This window comes from Vigna radiata, unplaced genomic scaffold (genome assembly GCF_000741045.1).
Source record: "Vigna radiata var. radiata cultivar VC1973A unplaced genomic scaffold, Vradiata_ver6 scaffold_234, whole genome shotgun sequence".
Classification (NCBI taxonomy): domain Eukaryota; kingdom Viridiplantae; phylum Streptophyta; class Magnoliopsida; order Fabales; family Fabaceae; genus Vigna; species Vigna radiata.
Genome location: NW_014543117.1, coordinates 486,265 through 509,735, shown reverse-complemented (window position 1 = coordinate 509,735; position 23,471 = coordinate 486,265). Strand labels below are relative to the sequence as shown.

Genomic DNA, 23,471 nt, shown 5'->3' with positions numbered 1-23,471 from the left:
AAAAAAATTAAAAGCACTTTTTTTAGAATAAACTTTAATTAACTACGTTTAATTCTTAAAATGCTTAGAAAGACTATATATATATATATATATAAATTAAAATTCCAACTTAAAGAGAGACTACATACAACTCTCAATCTAGTCACGCTCTCAATTAAAAAAATTCTACACTCTTTTCTCTCCTTAACATACATTTCACGGCAACAATACAAAAGTTCATTCAATCATCTCAAAATTAAATTTCTCATTAAATTAAATTTAATTAAATGCATTAATATTTTAGAAAGTACCACTTCAGCATCTCTATAGAGTGAAGTACTTAGAGTTCGTTAAAGAATAATTTGATTATGTTTCCTTCTTGATTCATTTTAATTTCTTCTTTTAGAAGTTAATTCAAATTCACTAATATTTTATCATCGTTTCAAATCCAAAACCTACTATTTACAATATAATATCCTAAAAACGTTATATAATTTATAGGTAACGAGTTATTGCCTATGAACAAAAAATATGAGCACTCTCTGCAAACAAATTAAAGTATCAGAGCAAGCAAACAAATTAAAGTATCAGAGCAAGCACACAAATTAAAGTATCAGAGCAAGCAAACAAACTGGAACTGCACATAAACTAGTCAACATATTTCCTTTCTCCTGAAGTGAAGCTATAGTTGAATTAAGCAGTATCTAAATTGTTCTGGTGTTAGTGGCACCATCATCAAGTAGGCATATACTAAGATCATCCAAGTTGGGGCAACTTTGGATGCTCAACCCCTTCTCATTAGCCAAATGTAATAGGCATATGAAACACAAATGTGGAGATATGTCACTAATAGTTGCAGCAGCGTTACATTTACTTGGAAAGTTTGTCAATACATTCCTGAAAGATACCTTTTCTTTCTGACCCTTTAACAAAGCAATAAAGCAATTAAAACTTATCACTCAACTTCAAAGAACAGGAAAGAAAAGCAATTAATCATCCATGCACATAGAATAGTCAAGCAAAATCATTCAGCATTAACAATGTAAGACTAATGGAGAAGAAATTTGGCATGACAATGTATGAAAGAAACATCCGCAAGCATTTTACTTAGTGAGGGAATCATACCTGAAACGGAAGTTGAATACATTCTTGAATATGGTCCCAAAGTGTTTTTTTCAGAGCCTGCACATTGACTTGTTTGGATGTTTTGTCATACTGGACTTCAATTTTATTGATCTGTGTTATTTGGAAATAAAGAATCACGTGAATGCCGAGGTGCAATAATATTTGGAGAAATTGTATGTTGAAATTAAAATTGATGAACAGGAATACTAGATCTCATGATAGATATGATCCTTTCATCTGCATATATGAATTATGATTCAATCATATATGAAGAGCAACAGTGTAAATTATTCAATAAAAACTGTGAACCCACTTGACGAGGCAGAGAAATAAGTGTGCTAGAGTCTTCCGTGTCATTATTTACATCACTGACATCACCATCACAAACACTTCCATTATCCCAGGAAGGGAATGGTTCGTTATTATAGCATTGTTCTTCTAAGACATCTGCAAATACACTTGAGTTTTAGACGCAATCATTAATAGATGAAAACGCTCTAAAATGTCTTCTGTATTGACAGCAAAGAATTAGCAGATGTATAGAAAATTATTGGGCTCACAACAGTATTTTACCTGGTACCTTTCTCGCTCTCCTCCCAATACACTGCAGAAAGAATGGAAAGCATTGGAGATACAATAATTATTTCTATGGACAGAGATATTTAAAACTATTTTCTATACGTTAATAAAAATACCTTTACATGAGGCAAAAGAAATAAATTGACAAGATCCTCTGGTTCGTAGTGCCAGTCCTCTGGAAGTTTTGTAACGCAAGGTGATATATTTTCTGAGACCAGTAATGATTTCGGATTCTTGGGAGGAGAAAATATATCAGCTATTTTTTCCTCCAGAAAACTAGTGAATTCTAAATCAACTTTGACCTCTCTCTTTGTCCTTCGCTGCCTGGTTTTCTGGATCATCAACTCATCCTCGGAAGTACAACGAACCTTTGACTTTGAGCCTAGAAATTGATCGGAATTGATTAACACACTGAACTCCCAAATACAGATACAATACAACTAGTCATTACAATCCCTAACCGCCTCCTATACCATACCTTGAACTTTTTGATATTTCCAATGATCAGGGCCTGCCCATGAATTTTTTTTTGACCTAAAACCCAGACTCAAAAATAAATATCCATCAACATTGTCAAATATGTCATCCATATTAGGTTCTTTTTCCTACAATGAGATATAAGGCCCATCAAACAGTTGATGTAACAAAAAAAATAAATCTTTTAAAATATCTTCTAAGACAGGCATTGGTGGTGTATGGCTGAAGCATTACAAAACCTCATGGTAACTTGGAAAACTAGTGTCTGCGTCACCAAAGCCCCATTCAGCAGCAAATGTTTGGCTATCGTGATCATAACTCCAAGATGAGAAGTTCTCATATCCTTCTTTTCCATTGGCAAGTTGACAATCAATAGCGGCATCAAACTCTTCAGCTGATTTCTCGCCAGAAGATTGAAAATCAAAAGGCCTTCCATCATTTTCATCAAATTGGTTTACTATTATCCTGAGAGTTGGAGAGATTACATCCTTCGTATGCATATTCAATATCATCTGTTCAACACAATCTATACAAGAGTAAAGATAACTAAGTCTCCGATCTATACAGAATGTTCGCATTTGTTATGTTACACCACTTTTGCTACTCCATTTAAAAGATCAATATACCTCTGGCGAAAGAAAGATCAATTGTATCTGAAATATCACGATCATTTTGACTGTTTATGCACTTTGGCGGCACTTCTAGTGAATCAAAGAGCACCCTACATTTACCATATACACCAAGATTATTCATCAAAAGGCCTTTGGCTCCACCTTCATCAAATTGTGCTGATGTATGGTGATAGAGTGGATCCACTGCAAATGCAACTGAACAAACAAATACATTGTCAGCACTATCTCTGTCCCACACGATAAACAAGTGACAAACAGAAAGAGATTTGAGATCACCGTCAAACTTCTTTACATTAAGAACCTCAAAAGATGATTCCAATGTTGACCAATGCGACAACTGCATGGACAAACACCGCTTAGAAATTAGCAAAATGCACGATCTCAATCCAATGATCTAGATTATTAACCTTTTTGTCAACTTCCTTCCTGCTTGCCTCTCCATTTTCAGCATTAACACTCCCTAAAGCAGCGCCTGAAGTCCATGACACTGTGCATTAGAAACTATTAAATAATAAAAAAGTTAACATACCAACAGTTATGTTTAGAGTGCATACCGCGGCCATTCGTGGTTCATACATTCTTAAGATACCAAACTTTCAAGTAGGATTAGATAACTCGTGATACAATTAAGGAAAAAAAATCCCCATGGCCCCCATTTGCAAAGCAAAGACAGCCTATATCGTTATAAAAGAGCAAAAAATGTTCAGAATAAACTTGGCTTGATAAGAGGGTACTTATAGTAACCTTCCTGGGTATCTTGGCCTGCTCTATTCATTCCAGCCAGGACTTTATATGCATCCGAGTGCACCGAATCCACCCTCAAGGAATATATTCTGACTCCAGCTTCAAGAGTACAGCTTGCCTGCCCAAGAAAAAAGGAGGAACGTAACACTGATGTATATAAGCATACTGCTTCTAATGTCACAGATGTCTCGTTGATGTACATTTACACATGCAAGTCAAGGTGGATGTGCGAAAAAAAAAAACTGAACTCAAAATGTTAGTTTATTGTGGAAAAATAATAACATCTTTGACAGTCAATTGAGATAAGCTTAAGAAAAACAATTATTTCTCTTTGAGAATGGGTTTCTCCAAATCAACTTTAGAAATAATGTAGATTGCTTCACTGCTAGATACTGTATATAATCACATTAATGTACTAAAAGAGGCACAGTTCAGAAAATCAGAACCAATAAAACCAAACAAAAGAACAAACAAATCAGGTAGCAAGGCAGAACATACTATTTGAAAATTAGTCTCCACGTGATTCCCTTCTTCAACCCTAATAATATCGGTGAGGTGATCGATCAAATCCAACTCCCACGTGTTTTTCTGATTAATTTTCTGCGCAAAACAAAATGGACTTCCCCTCAGAACAAAACCAATAAATAATAAGAAAAACAAAACAACAAAAAGAGTAATAAGATGATTACATTTTCGGTAGCGAGCTTTATGCAGTTGTGGAACAACTCGAGAATCTGGTGCTTGTTGAGACAGGAAGGAGACTTGGGAGGGTGCGAATGGAAGTTGACGGCAAGGGAGTTGTGGCGGATGGCGGCGGCGCGGGCTGCACGAGCCTGGGCCCGTTCTAGTTGGTCGTCGTTGGAGCCCACGAAGAAGGCACTTGTCGGAGACTGCATACGAGCGGACATGGGAACCCTCTTTTTGTGGGCCATGGTTGGATCAGGGCTTAAGGTTTCCGCCATTGAAACGTAGGATTCATGCAATTGTTTGGTAACAGAAAATAAATAAACTATCTACTTTCCCTCCATTTTCTAAAATTTGAATTCAGTTGTTTTAATAGGATGCATACCGGTTAGAAGACTTAAAATAGGTAAGAAGTATGAGTTTTGTAAGAAATAATCATATATATTTATATTTATTTGACATATATTATAAAAATAAAATAATTATAAAAAATAAATTTGTATATTTAATAAAAAATAAAAAATAAAAAATGATAGTATTAAATGAATATAAAAAAAATTGTATATTAAAATATTATTTTTCTATTTATAAATTGTTTGAACATTTATATGTATGCTGAAAGCAATAATTGTAGTTCCTAGGCTTCAAACATTGCTTCACAATTTAATGAGAACAATAAGGAAGAGATGATCATTGAATGACCGATTTAGATTGAAAATCTGAGAGAGAGAAAAAAAAATGGAATGAAAAGATAATAAATTACTAAAAAATATATTTTAAAAATAATTTTGAAGATGATATTTTTGACTAAAAATAAATAATACTCTTTTGTCTCTTAAGAAAATATAATTATTTATGTTCCTATTATACCATTTGAAGATGTATTATTTTTTATTTGCTTTAGTTTTTTTATTATATAAATTAAAAATATATAATAATACTATATTGTAATTATATCTAAATTTCTAAAATTGTTTGTTTTAACTTTAAGAAATTGAACGAGTTCGACCATCAGGAAGTTTCCTCGTGAACTCCTATATTTAAGTCCGAGCAAGTGAGTCTTATCACCTTCGACCATCAGGAAGTTTTCCCAAAAACTCCTATGCATAAATCCAAGCGAGTGAGTCCCATCACCCTCGACCATAAGGAAGTTTCCTAGTAAACGCCTAAGCCAGAACCAGTGTCAATCGTGCGATGATGAATGTTTTTTATGAACTCTCATCCAAGTATCTTCAACCGAACAGTCTCGTTTAATTGCCTATCCGGCCTTATAAAATAGGTTAGTCCAATTGTACACATTCTTGTTTTTTACAGTTTAAATACGACCATTATTTTTCTTCAGAACAAATAAACAGCATATTATCCGTCACTAATCAACATGAGAAAAAGTTCTAAAAAAAACTCTCCTCAACCACTGCTCGGTCTAGAAAAAGTTCCAAAGGAAACTTCTAGTGCCTCTGCTCAACATAAGAAAAAATTTCAAGAGAACTCCTATCACTCACTGTTTGGTTCAACCTTGTCAAGTTCTAATGACTTTTTATTGATGTGATTACTTTACTTTATTTAATGCACACTTCTGTGGGTGGAAATATCTCGTATAGGAAGATTTGGTCAGGATCTTAGCGTCTACTACTCAACATAGGAAAAAGGTTTTTGAAAGAACTTCCATCTCCTAGAGTCCGTCGTTCGGTCCAGAGATGAGCAACGAATAAAGCACATTGAAAGTAAGCTCCCCAATACAACAAGAACGATCTCTCTCAAGCTCATATAAGTCCTACAGTTAACCTTGGCTAAAGCTGAACGGTTAACTCGGACTTGGGGAGCATATGTATGGTATATGGTATAGACCAAACGATTAATACTCAGGACCGTTCGATCCATCCGCTACATCATCAATGGTCAATCAGGTTAAATAATTTAATTGATGTTGGGCCATAATTGGGTCAGCGTTAAGTTATTATTTGGCCAATAGTCCAGCAGATGATAAGATAAATCAAAGATATCTAATTAAAAATATTGGTAAGCTATTTATGAGTAACTAACCAAGTCTAAAAGTAAGTTTGTTTTTATTTTATTGGATTTGTGCTAGTTTAGGATCCATGAAATGACTTATAAATATAAAGTCAAGACCAAAAGCCAAGTATGTTCCACTATATCCAAAATACTCAATTGTGATAAACAATTCACTGAATATTCAATTGTGAGCAGAAACTTTTTCAATACACGTCTAACTTGAGCGTCAAAGTTTCTTTTGCATGTACCTCTTCGTGTTCAAGAGTGCAAGCGAAAGGTATGTCTCTCAATCCTACATAAATCCCTACATAAACACTTTAATATATTATTATTTTAAAATATAACATTTTGGGCCATTGAAATTTGAAAATAATTTTTTTAATTTAACAATTATTTTCATTCTAATTTATAATTTTCAAATTATTTTTATTACAAATTACTTTTGAAAATGACTTTCTAAATATAAGAAAAATTATTTGATTACATCAATCACATTTCTACCGACTTTCTACTCACTTTACACTATTTTTTGTTTTTTCACGATCCAAAATACTTCATGGAACGCCCCGGCAATTTACTGACTGCCCCCACACATCACGCTTAACCATGAAGTTCTTATGGGTTAGGCTACCAAAAAGCAAATACATTTTGGTGATATAGGTAGCCAAATCAATTCCTTTAAGCTATCTTTCAACTGTATAGTCCCATACCTATACAGTTTTCAGATCCCTCTCGTCAGTGCCCAGGTGTCACACTTCACGTTTGACTTATTTTCTCCCTACAAACAATCCCAATTTTTACTTTTTTTTTCTTTAATTTTCTTCTTTTTCCACCCTATCAAGTATACTAAATAGGTGACAAGTGGACCGATTAAGGAAAGCATTCCAGTAAATTTCAACGGATATTTAAACGTGTTAAGGGATGCTTTCAGAAACAATCCTAATAAAAATATTCTGAAATCTATTCTTTAAAATATTTTTAATGTTGAAAACATACTTTTCAACTCATTCTTTAAAATATTTTTAATTATTAATCAGTAATTTATTCTTTAAAATATTAGCTTCAAAGAGTGATCCATTTATGACAATCAAATTAGCAATAAAATGTTAATAGCTACTGCTCCATAAACACGGCCAACCAATCAAAATGACACAAAGTATAATTCAGATGCTTAAAACTAGAAAAACAAAATTGGGATAACCATGTAGAAACATAAGCAATAATCTACCTAAGGATGAAATATAAAATGCAACCTTGAGTGCTTTGCAACAAGCCAAAGAATAGCCAGTGTGATCCCAAATTGTGTAACGATCAATTAAGACAGGACTAACACAACGATTAATTAATGTGTACAAGAGAAATCTGAATGTCCAAAAGTCTGGACGCAGGATCTCCCAGAGGAACCATCAAAGCACTTTATACACTTGCATACTTGCATCGACAGCTTTTTATATCCTTCCCATGATGCTCTCGTTTCGTTCATGCACCGACAATTTTGACACTGAAGACTAGTATCAGCCACATCAAAAGGATCTTAATTTGATTTTCTCATAAGAAATGCTATAATGCATCCCAATACCCCACCAGCAACAACCTGTACCAAACAAAACAGTTGTCTCTGATGATTGAAAAACGTGTGCACAATCAGATATAATAAGATACTGGTGGACCAATAATGTTTAGCAACTATCTAACATAAACATGAAGACTGGACTATGAAAGGTACATATATACGGTTCTTGGCTATGGTATTGGTCATAAATACTCCATCAACGACAACATAAATACTTCCGAATGAACATTGAAGGAAATTGCTGGTTAGCAAACAGAGGAGTAAAGAGTTGACATCAATCATAACAAGGTTCTTAAGCAAGGGAAAAAGCCCAAAGCACCTGAAATGGAGTATGACCAAGTGAATCACGCAGCGGTCTGACATTCGACAAAGGATGTTCAGGAGGTAGTTCGCACACAATTTGATTAAGCAACTGCAGTACGTCACAGAAGCAACGTATAAAATGTACATGTATATATAAACTAATGGCAAAGTGTAAAGCAAGAGAAAAACATTAGCATCATGAATAAAAACTTACTTCTGCTTGCCGACCTGCATGAAGTCGAACTCCTGAAGCATCGTACATAACCTACAAATGTTATCAAAAACATAATCATCCCACTAGACTGTAGTAAAGACCGGGACCAGCAAAGACACTTGCATTTCCAAGCTCGGATAAAAATCATCTCGAACAAATTATAATACCAAAGATAAGGAAGCACGGCAAAGTGGTCAAAACACTCCTTACTCCTTTTAGTGAAAGAATTATGACGGAAATAACAATCACCATATTACACAATCCTCCTCGGTAAACGTATGATATAAGAATACGTTCCTAACATAAGAACTAATAACATTGTGAGATTAAACCAATCTCATAGTAAATTCCAAACATATAAGATGTATTCTTTAATGCTCCACAATGGAAGCATCATAACAATGAAAGTGCTAAGTAAATCTACAAGTGTTGTTTTTCAGAACATATTGAATAATTTGTATTTGGGGCAACAGACGACTCAAAAGGTAGAGATTCATACCAAATGAACCTTTTTTTTCTCATATAAATCCCAATTCAATTTATGAAGGCTACTATAAATTTTGTTCCGAATGCTGCAACATACTATGGCTTCTTAAAACATTAAATCATAGTTATTAATTAATTAATAAAAATTGTTCAGACTAAAAACAAGAAAGCAGAGTAAAAATATGGACATATTTCCAGACATGTCAACACCAAAAAAATGAAAAATAAAAAATAATATTTTAATACAAACAAGACAATACAGCATACATACAATACATGCCAAGACCACGGCAACAGCAAAAGCAGATGACCCTGCCCCTTCTTGGAGACCTATAGCAACAGCCAGAGCCGACACCGTTGCAGAATGTGACGAAGGCATTCCACCCGAATCAAGCATCCTTTTAGAATCCCATCGCTTTTCCTTATACCTGAATATCTAGGAGAGAAGTTTTGCAAAAATTTGAGCTCATATTTCCAATCTCATACAATTCAGACCAAAGAAAAAATCCAGTTCTAACGAAAAAAAAACACAGTACAATGTAGCCAAACGTCCAAAAATTTACGAGATGTCAGCAAACACGTGCACACAACTTTAACTAGATATGATTTTCATTTCATTTCGCGCTAGTAAAACTACCAGCTTAAACACTATTTTCTACTCATGTTCTTATGTTTTCAGGTAAGATAAAATTAAATAAACTTCTATCATAAAATAAAATGGACTTATGCATAAATTGTGCTTTTCAGAAAAGTTTATCTCCTTTAGCTTCTTCAGAAAACTGATTTTAACTTATTCATTAAGATAATTTTTGTTACTTGCTTATTGCATTTTCTTCTCCAATTAGTACTTACATAAAAATAAATAAACCAAACAGCGCTTCAGAATCCAATCCCTATAATACAAATAAAATATTCGGTTTCTCATATAAGAAAAAAAAAATGCTAAGAAAAACATATCTATAGGCACACAGAGATCATATCTCCCAACGGATTGATTCATCCCCAACACTCCACTATCCAGAGCATAGAACAAAAGTATGGACAGTACTTTAATTCCAAACCCTAAAACTCAAATCTCAATAAATACTTACCCAAATACACAACACCGTTACACGAATTATCGACGAAAACACAGATTTTAGCAAGACAGGCGTAAAACAGCGAGTAACATGTTGGATCCTATTAAAACACGCGAGCACGCGCGCTTTTGTTATCACAGCGCTCTGATCTGACGGACGAGGAAAATAACAGCGGTAAAGCAGATAATCGAGTTTGACTTAACGGCGCAAGAGAAAAAGAGAGAAGAAACGTTACGCGTTGGTGGAAGTGTAAGAAACGGAGGAACGCACCAGGTGGTGAAGATCTTGAGGAACTGTGCGAGGGCAAAGGAGAGGAAGGCGGAGATAAGAGGGAAATTGGAAGGGAGGGAAGAAGAGGCGGTGGTTGATCCTTGCGTGCTGGCTGCGACATCCGCCATGGTCATCACTTCGTCCATGTACCAAACTCGATAACACCTTAATGTAATAACTAACGTAACGCTTACCCTCACCCGCACTCCACCTCCCCCTCGCGCGTCTCTGCTGATACCTCACTCTATAGAGACAAAAAAGCCTGTTAGAATTAATATTCTCCAATTTTATATGTCCCACTGCAACTCATAAATTAAATCAAAGTGCACATTGGATATTCAATAAAATAAATGCATTTTTTTCTCCATTGTTAATATTGTGGTTCTCCTCAGATTTCAAAATTATGATTCTTAAACTAATTAATAAATATTTTTATTATCGTAAAACTATATTTCTATTATTTTAAAAGGTTGTGTGGAAAAGAAAGGAATGGAACTTTTAGACCAGGGATAACCAATAAATTCATTTGTAGTGTTCTGGTTTTGATAGAAAATTTTAGCATCAACCTGATATAAGTACGAGTAATTCTCATTTTTTTTATTTAGTATAGATATGAGAAACATGTGTATGTCTATATCTATTTTTATATTATTTGTCTAGCTTTTATCTTATATATATATTTTTATATTCATTTTCATTTCATACATTCTCTCGTTTTTAATTACTAAAACTCTATAGTTTACTATTTTTTTTTTTTGTAATTAAGTTCAAATAATGTTACATCTTATGAAAAACAAATCTTAATTTTATTAAATCTAATGTATAAACTCTTGAAATAATGTGACCTTTTATTACATTAAATCCTTGATATTATTATGTTTTTTCATTGTTTTTATTTTAATATTTAAGTAGTATTTGAACCAGTAAAAATAATACAAAATTTCGAACTCGTTAAATATGAAAATAAAAACAAATTTTTACTTCAAAAAATAAAAATATGATAGTCAAACTTCCGTTTTCATCCCTCAAGTCAAAATTCTCACATAATGATAACTTTTTAATATATATTCAACTTAGACGGAAATATTTTATTTCCGAAGTCTTCCTCTAATATTCAAAGATATTGTTAGTTACTTCCATCAAAAACCAATTCAACCATAAAAAGAAATGCAATAGGGTATACTTTTTTTGTAAACCTTAACAAGCGCATCCAAAATTAAATGTGACAAGCATATCAATAACTTTTGTTTGCATATTCTTGAAGTTCTCATACTAATAGCTACCCTATTATACATGTAGCATATAACTCGATACAGAATCCATAGGTAAATCTCATTTTTTGCTTTTATACATTTCTAAACCTCTATAAAACGTTGAAGAATTTTGTAATACAGACACTTTAAGCATAAAATGAAATCAATTCCTAGCAATTTTTGTTTCTTCATTTAATATATGCCCTGTAGCACTTTATGTGACATGAAACATAACATGTTGAATTGAAGGTTATTTATACATACACCCAGTTGAAGTTATTAAGCAAACAAGTTTATCCAAATGACCTGCTTAGTATAACTTAAATCTAACAATGAATGTAATTATATATGATATATATAATTAAACAAAAAATTAGAAACATTTTTTTTTGGAGCTAGTAGTTTTTAAAGAGGTAAAGTAGTCTTGAATTCTCTACTTTCTGCTTCAGTCTTCTGACATGTGAAGGATCAACCAATACATATTAGATTCAAGAAAAATAAGGTCCTTCTCTAGCAATAAAAAAAACATCGTTTCAAGAATTCTGCTAACCATGATACATTAGATGGGCAATATTTGGAAACCAAAAACTTGAACAATTCTACACCTATAAGTTAGACTAAGAAAAAATCAGGTATAAAACCCATTGAAGAGTTGCTTTTTGTTCATTCTCAAGCTTCCGGTAGAATTAATTCCAGCCAGCAAAAAGACCAAGCATACAGGTACTGTAGCAGGATTTCATACTTCTTGGAGTCCATACTTTTGGTATAACAAGTTTTACCAGTTTTGGTTTGACTGCATCAAATTCTTGGTGCTGCATTGAGAATCACAAGTACGTCAGTTTGAGTGTCAAATATATACAAGACCACCTAAATGATGAATTAATAATTCATTTCCATTCATGACTACCTAAAGAATTGATGAAATTTCATCATCAACAACTAAAAAATTACATTTAATTTGAGAGTACCAATGAAATAAACTAAAATCCGGTGCAAAAAGGCAAAAATTCGTTGAGCTTCACCACAAATTTAACTTTAATCTAAGATGAAACTTAGCTTTAGTCATATGTGAGAAAAATAGGCTCTGTAGATTTCTTCTATTGTGATTATAGTAGATCATATTTACCAGGGTAATTGACAGTACAAAAAACTACGGTTATTATCTATTTCCGCATGAATTCAAGATATGTAGGTGGCAATTTGAAGCTCACTAGTAAACATCGTAAATAAAGAACAGCTTAGGAGTTGATGAACAAAAGTCAATGAAGCTTAATTTACGTATTTTATAAATAAAGTTGGGCAAAGTTCGGTATCTTAGTTCAAATTCGTAGTCAATCATTATAGATTTCACTAAACAAGAGTATTTACCGCCACCCATTGTTGCTTCTGGCAACCGCTCAATTGAATATCTGTGTTTGGTGATGTACATTATTGGAACACCGGGAATCTGTAATACAGAAATTCAGTTCATGGGTGATGCATCAGAATCCAATATCAAACAACGAAGACGAAAAATGAATGTAACTTTACCTTCCGAATTCTCCTCTTCAAGTCTCGATCACATGTTGCAACAATGTAGCACTTGTGCTGTTTCCAAGAAAATAGTTTGCATAAATGAAGGGGAAGACAGATATAAGCAGAAAATGGGTGCTATCATTACTTTTATACGTAATAAAATAGTTCACTTAAAATGAACATTGAACGTACGATTCAAAACAAAAGAATTTGGAGATGAATTCCATTAACATAAAGAATCAAGAGATTAAATGTCCGTGATACCTATTTCTTGGCTATGATTTCAAAACAAAAATAAATATTTGCTACAATTTTTCATAGTTCCAATTTACAACATGGAAGGGGACATTTGTATACCAATGTTCTATTCACTTTACATCTCAAGAGTAGCAGTAGACATTTGTTTACTGATTTAGATGACCATATACAGTTAATAGATTCAACTATTACAGTCCCACATAATAAGATATCTATCCGTAACAAAAAATGTATAAGGGTTTAGAAATCAACCAAATTTATCATCCTCTTATGATTGCCCTTGACTTCATTATAGAATAAAAGATGAATGAAAATTTGTACAAGGGTTTAGAAATGAACCAAATTTACCATCCTCTAGTGTTGAAAAGTTGTTTTTCATTCCTCATGATCATAATACACATATAAAGAACAGCAAATGAACTATTTCTCATCCAGCTTGGAAAATCATTAATCTTAACAATCAAATTGCTACCAGATGCTTCTGAGCATTTAGCTCATAAAAATAAATCACACCTGAGTAACTCTCTCAACAAGGCAGTCGTCAGCATACGTCCCTTTATGAGTACATAGTATTCTCTCAAATCGAGGATCCTTGGCAATCCTGTTATGTTTTAAAGGGATAAATAAATACAGCCAGAAGTTGAAACAAGAATAATATAATCCCTTTTCTTTACAATATTGGAAGGCAACTTATATTAGAAATATGTCCAGAGGCTTGACCGTAAATTTGTTTAAGATATTTTGCCTTTTGTAATTTAAAAAATGTGTACTTGAGCTAGAAGAGAATGTCATAATGGATGAAAATTAAAAGTAGGACATTTGAATCTTTTATCTTTTGAAAAAGCAAGGGTTTTAGAAGTGAAAATACAAAAGAATATTGTTTTTTATGCGACATAAACTTAACTTATAAAAGCACATAGTGAAAAACAAAACATGCAGAAAGCACGGACAAGCTTAGCAAGCAAACAAAAATTTGATTTTATATAGGTGCCTCACTCAAATGGGGGAGCTAACCTTTTACATTACATCTCAAATGTGAGAATATAAATCTATAATAATCAAGACATAACATCTACCTTAGAGCTACGCGATATTTTTGGCCTAACTTCTCAAGTTCTGCCATCACACAGTCTGTAATACAAGGAGTGCCTGAAAGTCCAAAATACCAATAGAACAAAGGTAATTATATAATATGGGAAGTCTGATTCACATATACAATGCCACATTACAAAAATGAGCTACTTAATAATAGCAAAGAACATCAGAACACAATATCTAAAATTAATAGTAACCTCCGCATTCAGCTAAACTAAAAATTAATACATTAATTAAGACAAGTTATCATCTACTTCAAACTCACATTTTGCATACAAGCAGTCCATCATCCCTTTCTCCAGATCCAACTACATAAAGAAAGAAAAAAATTGTGTGAGAAAGAGACAAACAACAAAATCCATTACAATCGAAATACTTAAGTATTCTTATAATGTAACAATGATAATCTTATAACATGAGCATCAAATGTAATAAGGCATGTCATCTACATATAGTTGCAAACATATCAAATATTACAAATCTGAGCTGTGTATTCCATGGAAACTTAAGTATGTATAGTCAGAGTTACCATTTGTTTATTCGAAAGAGAGAAGCAAAAAGCTATAAATTAAAACAAAACAAAGCACACTCACTTTATTCTGGATTGAGAAATTGATGAAGTTGGTATCCACTAAAACCCGGTAAGGAGGTCCCAGGGCAGTATTGTATTGAAAGAAAAGTGCCGAAGAATGACTTGGACTGAACAATACAAATTCAAACCACAAATTTAACCAACACAGAAAGGAAGAAAAACAATAAATTCAGGACCAATTAAAAGGGGCAAGGGGCAAAGAGTGAGAATAGTAGCTTACATGTTTCTGGGTAACTTTTCCTTCACAATATTCTTTTTTTCTGGGTTCAAAACCTCTTCTTTGTAACTGAAATTGACAGGATTTCAAGCAATAAAACCAAGTCCGATAAAGGAACCAACACCCAAGGAAGAGAAAGAAAAAAAACTCACCTTTTTATTGTTTTGGAAGTGACGATCTTCTTCCTAACAGCAAACTTTGGACCCTTTTTAGCTTTACCCATTATCAGAGAAAGGGCTAGATTATTCAAAGCCCTGGCCAGAAACATAAATCAATTCTGATATTAGTCAAACTCTCAAATATCGACCTCCAAACCCCAATTATCACATTTTATTAAATTCTACAAAAATTGAATTTAAATATCACAGTCGAGTCGGTTGCAGATATAGGGAATACAATACAGCAGAGTTAGTTTCAAAGTAATTCAACAAACTGAATGAATCCACTTCAGCAAACAGAAAGCGGTGTTCCCAATGAGGATTTTGATGAAACAGATGCAGTACTCAAATCGAAAAGGAAAGAATCTAACTAAAAGCAAGAATGACCTTCAGAGTTAGTTGAGAACGCGAAATTTCTAGGGCATGGGTAAGCATCCAATATAGTAGATAGAAGAGTACCTGTGTTAGCGAGAAACGGCGCGTGAGAGATTGAGAGCGCGCAGGTTCGCCGACAAGGTTTCGAATAGAATGGCGGCACAGGGTTGTGGAAGATGGAAAATTGTTCCTGGGTGTAGTATTCGTATAGATGGATAGATTAACCAGAAGGGTTTTTCCATAAATGAAAATAAAATTATTCAATTAAAATATAATATTAAGAGAAATTATGTGTATCTTCTTTATATAATAAATATAATATATATATATATATATATATATATAACAGAATAGTATAACTTATAAAAATAAATCAATTTTATAATTATATTCTATTACTTTATAAGTGATTTTTTTTATCGTGAACTAACGCAAATATTTGAAATTTAATTAAGTTAATATATAAAATAAATTTACATTTATTATTAGAAATTTGAATTTATCTTTATGTATGTACATGCTATAAAACATAAATCACCAACTCAAAATTTCGTAATTTTTTAATTAGGAGAGTAAAGATTGAGTTTTTTTTTTCGTTAATATGTAATTAGAAATTCGAAATATAAATATAAATGAAAAAATTTAGAGGAAATAAATAAAAAAAAAAATATTTTATTTTTCAAACAATACACTTAATTTCTTTTATAGAAGACATTATCCATAATTTTCTCAATTGTTTTTAAAAAAAATAAAACAGAAAAACAATATCATTATGTTACATCAAGTATGAATTCATAATAAACTATGTTTTTTTCTTGTTAATGAAAAAAAACAAATTAAAGTATATCCCTATCAAATTTAAAAAGTTGAATTTTATATGTTAATATTGTGAAACCCGATAGAATAAATTTGTAAATGATAAATATATAATTGAAAATTTTGATTCATATAAATAAAAAATGTTGTATGAAAATATTATATAAAGAAATCATATATGAAAGCATCACATAGATAATTGTATAGTTGAATTATATGTGTTTGAAATGTTTTATTTATTTGTGTAGAATATGCATTATCTTGATACTATTAACTTATTTATAATTACACTTCAATATATTTTGATACTAGTATTTGTCTCTTTTACGATTTTTAATCCATCTTTATAATAAGGATAAAGTTATATCACTACAAAAATAATATATAATAAGGACAAAGATATATGAAAAATCAAGTTTCTTAATTTAAAACGAGTAAATTAAAAACAAGTTTTAATAATAGAATGTAAAATTAAAATATAATTTAGATAAAAGATGACTGTTATTGGAATTTTATATAACCAATTGCAGCTATTATTGTAGATAGAAATTATGTAGACTGTTTATGGATGGTTTTAGTTTAAAAATAAACTAGTGGTTAAATATGGTAACTTAAAAGGCATAAACTGTTTGATATTTTAAAATATTCTGACTAGATAAATCAATGACACGATTAAGTATTACTTAATTTATTGTGCTGACAATGAAATATAAATTATTTTATTTTATTTTATTTAAATATATAACATAAATGATGATCTACAATGAAATCTTTCGGATAATATAGATAAAATATGCAGTTTTATATTACTACTTACAGTTAATATTAGAGATAGTAATGTTTATCGTTAGTGGATGATCTTATTAAAATTAAAAAAGCCTGGTTAAATATGACAACTACAGACATAACAATAATTTTATATTTTAAAAATATTTTGGCTACATATTAGATATAATTCAGTATATATACTTTACCCAAAAAAAGTATATTTATACGATTTTTATAAAAAAAAAAGGGTGAGTATCAGTGGCTACATTATTTACATAACTTTTGGACAATATAATTTCACGCATATCATACATATCTAACACTCAATTACTCAATTATTGATGTCAACACATCTTATAACATCTTCATCCCTTAACCTTATAGATGTAATAGTATTCACCCCTCACGTAGCTATAAACACTAGTGTAAAAACGTTGATTAACGTCGAATTTTTTGAGCTTTTAACGTCTACAATTGAACCGACGTCATTGTTGGTGACGTCCATGCAACATCGGAAAACTAGTATAACCGACGTCAATTTTGACGTCAGTCACTGACAGATCTGACGTCAATGAACGTCGGTGTAGGGGGAAAACGAACGTCTAAAGACATCATATAGACATCAGTCTTAGCAATAACCGACGTCAAAGAGACACTAAAAATTTCGAAAATGACACTGACTGACGTCTAAGAGTAACTATAGACGTCGGTGTGTACATTAATTGACGTCTAATACACTGGTTGTGTTTTAGTGCAGTTTTGTTCTCGTCTTTGGATAGCCTAGTAGCACAATCTCCTTTTGCTAGTTTCCCCCCAAAAAAAAAAACTTGTGTCTATTGAATTTCTTATGGATCTTTTCAACCCAAAACCGAACCTGAGTTCTTGCTTAGTTCCATTTTCATCTGCAAGAACAAAAAATCACGGTGAAACGATAATTAGGCAACAACCCAATGTCGTTTTTGGGTTGAAATGATCAAAAGAAATTCAATAGACGCTGCTTTTTTCTGGGAGGCAGCTAGCAGAGGGAGAATGTGTTACTACGTTACCCCAAGAAAGGAACAAAACTGCACTAAAACACAACACAAAGAAAGCAAATTTTAATCAGTTGAACCAGAAGATAATCGATGAAAGACTAAACAAAGTTTAAACGGTAAGCATAAAAAAAAAACATGCACCTGGGATGCCGCAAGACAGAAAAATAAGAAGAGGCAGAGAGAAAAAGAAAAGGTGCCGCATGCGAGAAAAGGAAGAGGCCGTAAGAGAAAATGGAGAAGAGGAAAACGATATCAGAAACTGAATGTCGCGAAGAGTTTGCGATTGTATTTAAAATGAACTTGGGTGTCGGTTGCTTTAGACACCGACGTCTATATCGACATAGACGTCGGTTATCTCACTAATATGACGTTCAAGTTAACGTTTCATCTGACCTTTTGAATACCATTAGACGTCGGTGCCTAGGGGAGCTGACGTCTAGAAAAGCTGAAACGATTGACGTTTGATTTCCCTGTCAGGATGTTTGACGACTTCATGGGGCGCCGACGTCTAAGATGATGAACAAAATTACTTGCAGGCACATAGACGTCGGTACCCCTCCTACCCGACGTCTATGTCCCTCGAGTTTGGTGAACCTAATTAATTACAGGCACATAGACGTCACTTCCACTGAACACCGACGTCTAAATTGAAGATTTTTTGTCTTCCCGCCTTCCATTCAGGCCGTAGACGTCGTCTTTTGACTACGCAACGTCGAAGCGTCTGGGAATTAGGTAAAGAGCATTAATTGCAGCCCCATAGACGTCGGCCCCGTGAACACCGGCGTCAACGGACTGTCTTCTCACCTACCCCTGACCTTTAAACGTCGGTTTGCGCCAATGTGGACGTCTACGGCGTAAAAGACGTCAGCTTCACATAAAACCGACTTCTAGTTTACCAAGCTATTTACGATAATGCCACCGTCCACTCATATACGTCGGGTTACCAACAAACTGACATCTATTGGATGACGTTAAACAACGTTTTTGCACTAGTGAAAGTTCTCGTCATTATTAGGAGATATCATCATGGTTCACGACAATTAGAAGACAGTTCGCTGTTACCTAACAAGTCTATGACTCTGAATCCCACCACTTAATACAAATAACATTTAGCATCAAGGGTAGTTTGGCCCACAAAAGAAAGAAAGGATTTTGACACCGAGATAGACAATGATGTACGAATGAAACCTATGGGAGAAAACAAGATATTTCTTTTGCAAAAAGACTAGGATCTAAATATAAGAGCAATGATGGATGAAAAATGAGAGAAGGCTATAAGCTTAATTCTAACTGACAAGGCTGACTTGTTTGCATGAATAATGACTAACCTTCCAAGGGTCGACCCAAGGATAGTTTCTCATGAATTATCCATCTTTAGTGAACTCAAACCAATATTGTAAAAAAAAATATAGGAAGTTAAAGGAAGAAAGAATGTTAGTTGCCAAGGCCAAAGCTAAAAAACTGATGTAAGTTAACTTTATTAGCTTTATCAAGGAAGCATACTACAAAATATGGTTAGCAACATTATACTAGTAAGTAAAGGTAGTGAAAAGTTCGTGTGGACTACACCGACCTAAACCAGGCTTGTCCTGAGGATGTCTACATTTTACCTAGCATTGATCAGCTAGTAGATAAGTTGTCAACAACCATGTACTAAGCTTCCTAGATGCCTACTTGGACTATAATTAGGTTCTCATAGTGAAAAACAAGCTAAAAATTGTCTTCATTGTAGAATAAACTAATTATTACTGTAAGGTCATGGCCTTTGGTCTAAAAAATGTTAGAGCAACAAACTAGAGTGTTATGGGCCAAGTGATCAAACACCTAATTGGTAAGAATGTTGATGTATATGTATACGACATAATGGTGAAGTCCCTTAACCTTTTCCAACATTTGCAAGATTTATCCGATGTGCTCTCAACTTTATGAACATACAACTTACGACTTAACCCAAAAAAATATGTGTTTGGGGTAGATGGTGACAAGTTCCTTAGATTTATGCTCACGCACAAGGAAATTGAGGCAAACCCTAAAAAGTGAAAAATGATGATTAATACGAGAAATCCCAATAATGTTAAAGAAGTACAACGCCTTATTGAAAGGAAAACCACAATCTCACAATTCCTCCCAAAATTGATGGATAAGGCCCGCCATATGATAAAATTATTGAGGAAATCCATAAAGTTTGTTCAGGATGACGAGTGTCATGCTAGGTTCAAACAACTTAACAAATATTGGCATCTCTACCAATTCTAATAAACTGGATATTGCTTGACCTATGCTTGTTTATATATATAGCAGCAGCTAAAGATGCAATCAATGTAACCCATGTTTAAGAGGTTGATGGTGAACAATATCTTGTGCACTTTATAAGTAGAACCCTTAAAGATGTTGAAACTCAGTATCAAATGATGGAGAAGGTGATGATGTCGCTTGTCACCACAACAAGAACGTTGAGACCATCCTTTCAAAGTCACGTGGTTATGGTTAAAATTGACTATCCAATATAGAAAAGATTACAAAAGTTTGACATGACAAGGAGGATGTCTTCATGGTCTATGAAGTTGCCATAATTCAATCTTAAATAGAAACTAAGAAGACCGATAAAGACACAATGTCTACCAAACTTTGCTACGATCTTCAAGGTGATAAAGTTTTGGAAGAAGAATGATAAATGTTATATATAGATGGTTCTTCCAACCTTGAGGAGCAAAAGCTAATATAGTTCTTAAATGACCAAATGACATATTAATAAATAATTCACTGCACTTCAATTACAAAACATCCAACAATCAAACTGAGTATGAGGCTATCATAGTCAACCTCACCTTAACCAAAGAAGTTAAAGCAAACAAGATAATTTTGTAGAGTGATTCCTGACTCGTAATAGGCTATCTGACATGAGATTACTAAGTAAAAGATGCCTTGCTTCTTCATTATTATCACTTGGTTTGAAACACAATCAACAAATTTGTCGAGATTGAGCTCATATATATCACAAAAGGGGAAAATATGAGAGTTTATATGCTCTCTAAGCTATCAAGTACAAAAAAAAGGAGATATAAGTCACTACTCCAACAAGTGTTGTCGTCACCTTCCACGTACAAGATAGATGAATGCATGCAAGTTAGCAATGGGGAGGCAACCTACATGACTCCTTTCATCTAATATCTTAAAACTATAAGTGTCCATGAGGGGTCAAGGCAATGGATGGGTCAGTGTTAAGACCTCGATAAATGTACTGAATCGTATAAAGTAATAAATCGGTAATACTGAATATCGTATCCCAAGAGACTCGTATGACACTTATAATTACTTAACTAATTAAGACTAAAAAATGATTCCATTGAATGAAATTTAAATGTAATGAAATTAAATATAATGCTTTGAATGTAAAATGATCTTTTGTAGCTAAAACAAGAGTGAACGAATGAAATTAATATAATATGAGATGATAATGTTGGGGTTAGACTTTACTTACTTCGTTTTCATGCATATCATAACTCGTCTTCTTAAAAATGCTAATGCCAACTTACTAGATTACTTAAAACTCAATTCCTTGGTGTAAAAAGCCTAGACTTGCTTATTAGACATCAATCTCTTAAAAACCCTAATAATGAATTCTGCATTAAGAAAAGAAGTTTATGAAAACTAAAGGTCATATCTCTATTTCTAGATAATATTTCCTTTAGGTAGATTACTCCAAGTCATGGTTCATAAGCTATTTTCCAATAACAAACAAATCCAAACATCAAGTTATGAATGATAAAAAACATAACAAGCATTTAGAACAGGAGAAATTACTAGCATTCAATGAAAGAAGCTTAATACATTCAAAACATGTTCAAATACATGTAGTTCAAAGGTTACATCTTTCCCCAACAAATAATGAAGTTAGCTCTCCATTGTCATGAAGAGTTTTGGCTTACAATGGAAGAAAGTGATTATAGTCGACCTTTACTTAAATGCATTACCTTAGACCAAGCATAAAACATAATACGTGAAATACATTAATGTATTTTTGGATACCACTTTGGGATAATAACTATGATAACACAAGTCCTACAAGTTGATTACTTTTGGTTAACCATGGAAGCAAATTGTGCCGAGTACATTAAGAAATGTATTTTTTTTTCAAAAACACGAAAAACATTGTCCACAACAAATAGGAAGATTTGCACTATATCCTCTTCCCATGATCTTTTGCGAAGTGAGGAACGAATATCGTTGGACCTTTTGCACCCGATAAAGGCTAAGTCAAGTTCTTGCTAGTCAGCATTAACTACTTCACCAAGTGGATTGAGGTAGAGACCCTAACAACTATCACTTCTCAACAGGTGCAACGTTTCGTTTGGAAGAATATAATATGCCGCTATAGGGTGCCACATACTATTATCACACAACAATGGGAAATAGTTTATAAACAAGGGATTAGTCAAATTCTATGTTAATCTCATTATCAAATGCATAACAAACTTAATGAAGTATCTATAATCTAATGGGCAAGGTAAGGCCACAAACACAATCATCTTTAGAGAGTTGAAATAGAGATTAGACTCGACTAAAGGCAACCATGGGGAGATTTGCTAAAAGTTTTGTAGGCTTATAGATGTACTCCCTAATCTTTTAGTAAAGAAACACCTTTTAGTGTAACATATGATACTGACGCCACGATTTTTGTGAAAATTGGGGATTCGTCCTCTCGGTGATAACAATTTGATGATGATAGTAACAAAGATTAAAAAAACGAAAAAAAGCTAAGATTCATGAAATGACTACTAAGTAAAGGATATAAGGAAATACAACTCAAAATTACATCTAAAAGCCTTCAAAAAGAATAATTTAGTGTGGTGCATGACTTAAAAATGTCAAAAAAATTGATGAGAAGTTTTTCACCAATTGAAAAAGGACATATTTTGAATAGTTAAAGATATTAATAAGGAAGCTTATTAATAAAGTATTTAGAATGTAACTTGTTTAAAGTTGTATTTCAATTAAATACTTGTAAATCACAAAATTCGGAAATGTACTTTTTCCTTACATTAATGAATTTTATGATACAACTTAAATAAAATGTATTATGTATTTATTTATTGTGATTTAATTTTTTCTAAATTTTGTTTGTTGAATTTTTAATCCATCAATGCCAACTAAATATATTTATAAAATTAAAAATATATTTAAACCTTTAAAATACATAAAAAACTAAAATAAAACATATACCCAATCACC

General features: G+C 32.7%; 3 protein-coding genes across 7 annotated transcripts; all 3 read right to left on the bottom strand.

Annotated features, from left to right (window-relative positions):
- Nucleotides 1–623: 623 nt before the first annotated feature.
- Nucleotides 624–4,555, bottom strand: LOC106753125 (condensin complex subunit 2). Its single transcript, XM_014634920.2, has 13 exons — nt 4,226–4,555; nt 4,035–4,136; nt 3,537–3,654; nt 3,200–3,264; nt 3,069–3,129; nt 2,787–2,987; nt 2,400–2,686; nt 2,162–2,288; nt 1,800–2,065; nt 1,678–1,708; nt 1,418–1,551; nt 1,105–1,215; nt 624–902 (listed from the first exon to the last, which is right to left on the bottom strand). The coding sequence occupies exons 1-13, from the start codon at nt 4,496–4,498 to the stop codon at nt 684–686; spliced, it is 1,995 nt and encodes a 664-aa protein (XP_014490406.1). The 5' UTR covers nt 4,499–4,555; the 3' UTR covers nt 624–683.
- A 2,819-nt stretch (nt 4,556–7,374) lies between these two features.
- Nucleotides 7,375–10,430, bottom strand: LOC106753094 (uncharacterized membrane protein YuiD). Of its 5 annotated transcripts, none has more exons than XM_014634884.2 (6): nt 10,124–10,430; nt 9,901–10,037; nt 9,081–9,245; nt 8,324–8,374; nt 8,126–8,218; nt 7,375–7,827 (listed from the first exon to the last, which is right to left on the bottom strand). In XM_014634884.2, the coding sequence occupies exons 1-6, from the start codon at nt 10,302–10,304 to the stop codon at nt 7,768–7,770; spliced, it is 687 nt and encodes a 228-aa protein (XP_014490370.1). In that variant the 5' UTR covers nt 10,305–10,430; the 3' UTR covers nt 7,375–7,767. The 5 variants fall into 5 exon arrangements, with proteins under 5 accessions (XP_014490370.1, XP_022633120.1, XP_022633121.1 ...); XM_022777399.1 differs by having other exon boundaries at nt 10,159–10,430; XM_022777400.1 differs by lacking the exon at nt 9,901–10,037 and having other exon boundaries at nt 10,124–10,429.
- Nucleotides 10,431–11,830: 1,400 nt separating this feature from the next.
- Nucleotides 11,831–15,866, bottom strand: LOC106753116 (rRNA-processing protein FCF1 homolog). The gene is made up of 10 exons (XM_014634909.2): nt 15,706–15,866; nt 15,241–15,342; nt 15,092–15,157; nt 14,873–14,978; nt 14,545–14,587; nt 14,261–14,333; nt 13,698–13,785; nt 12,942–12,998; nt 12,780–12,858; nt 11,831–12,223 (listed from the first exon to the last, which is right to left on the bottom strand). The coding sequence occupies exons 2-10, from the start codon at nt 15,309–15,311 to the stop codon at nt 12,210–12,212; spliced, it is 597 nt and encodes a 198-aa protein (XP_014490395.1). The 5' UTR covers nt 15,312–15,342; nt 15,706–15,866; the 3' UTR covers nt 11,831–12,209.
- Between the last annotated feature and the right edge of the window lie 7,605 nt (nt 15,867–23,471).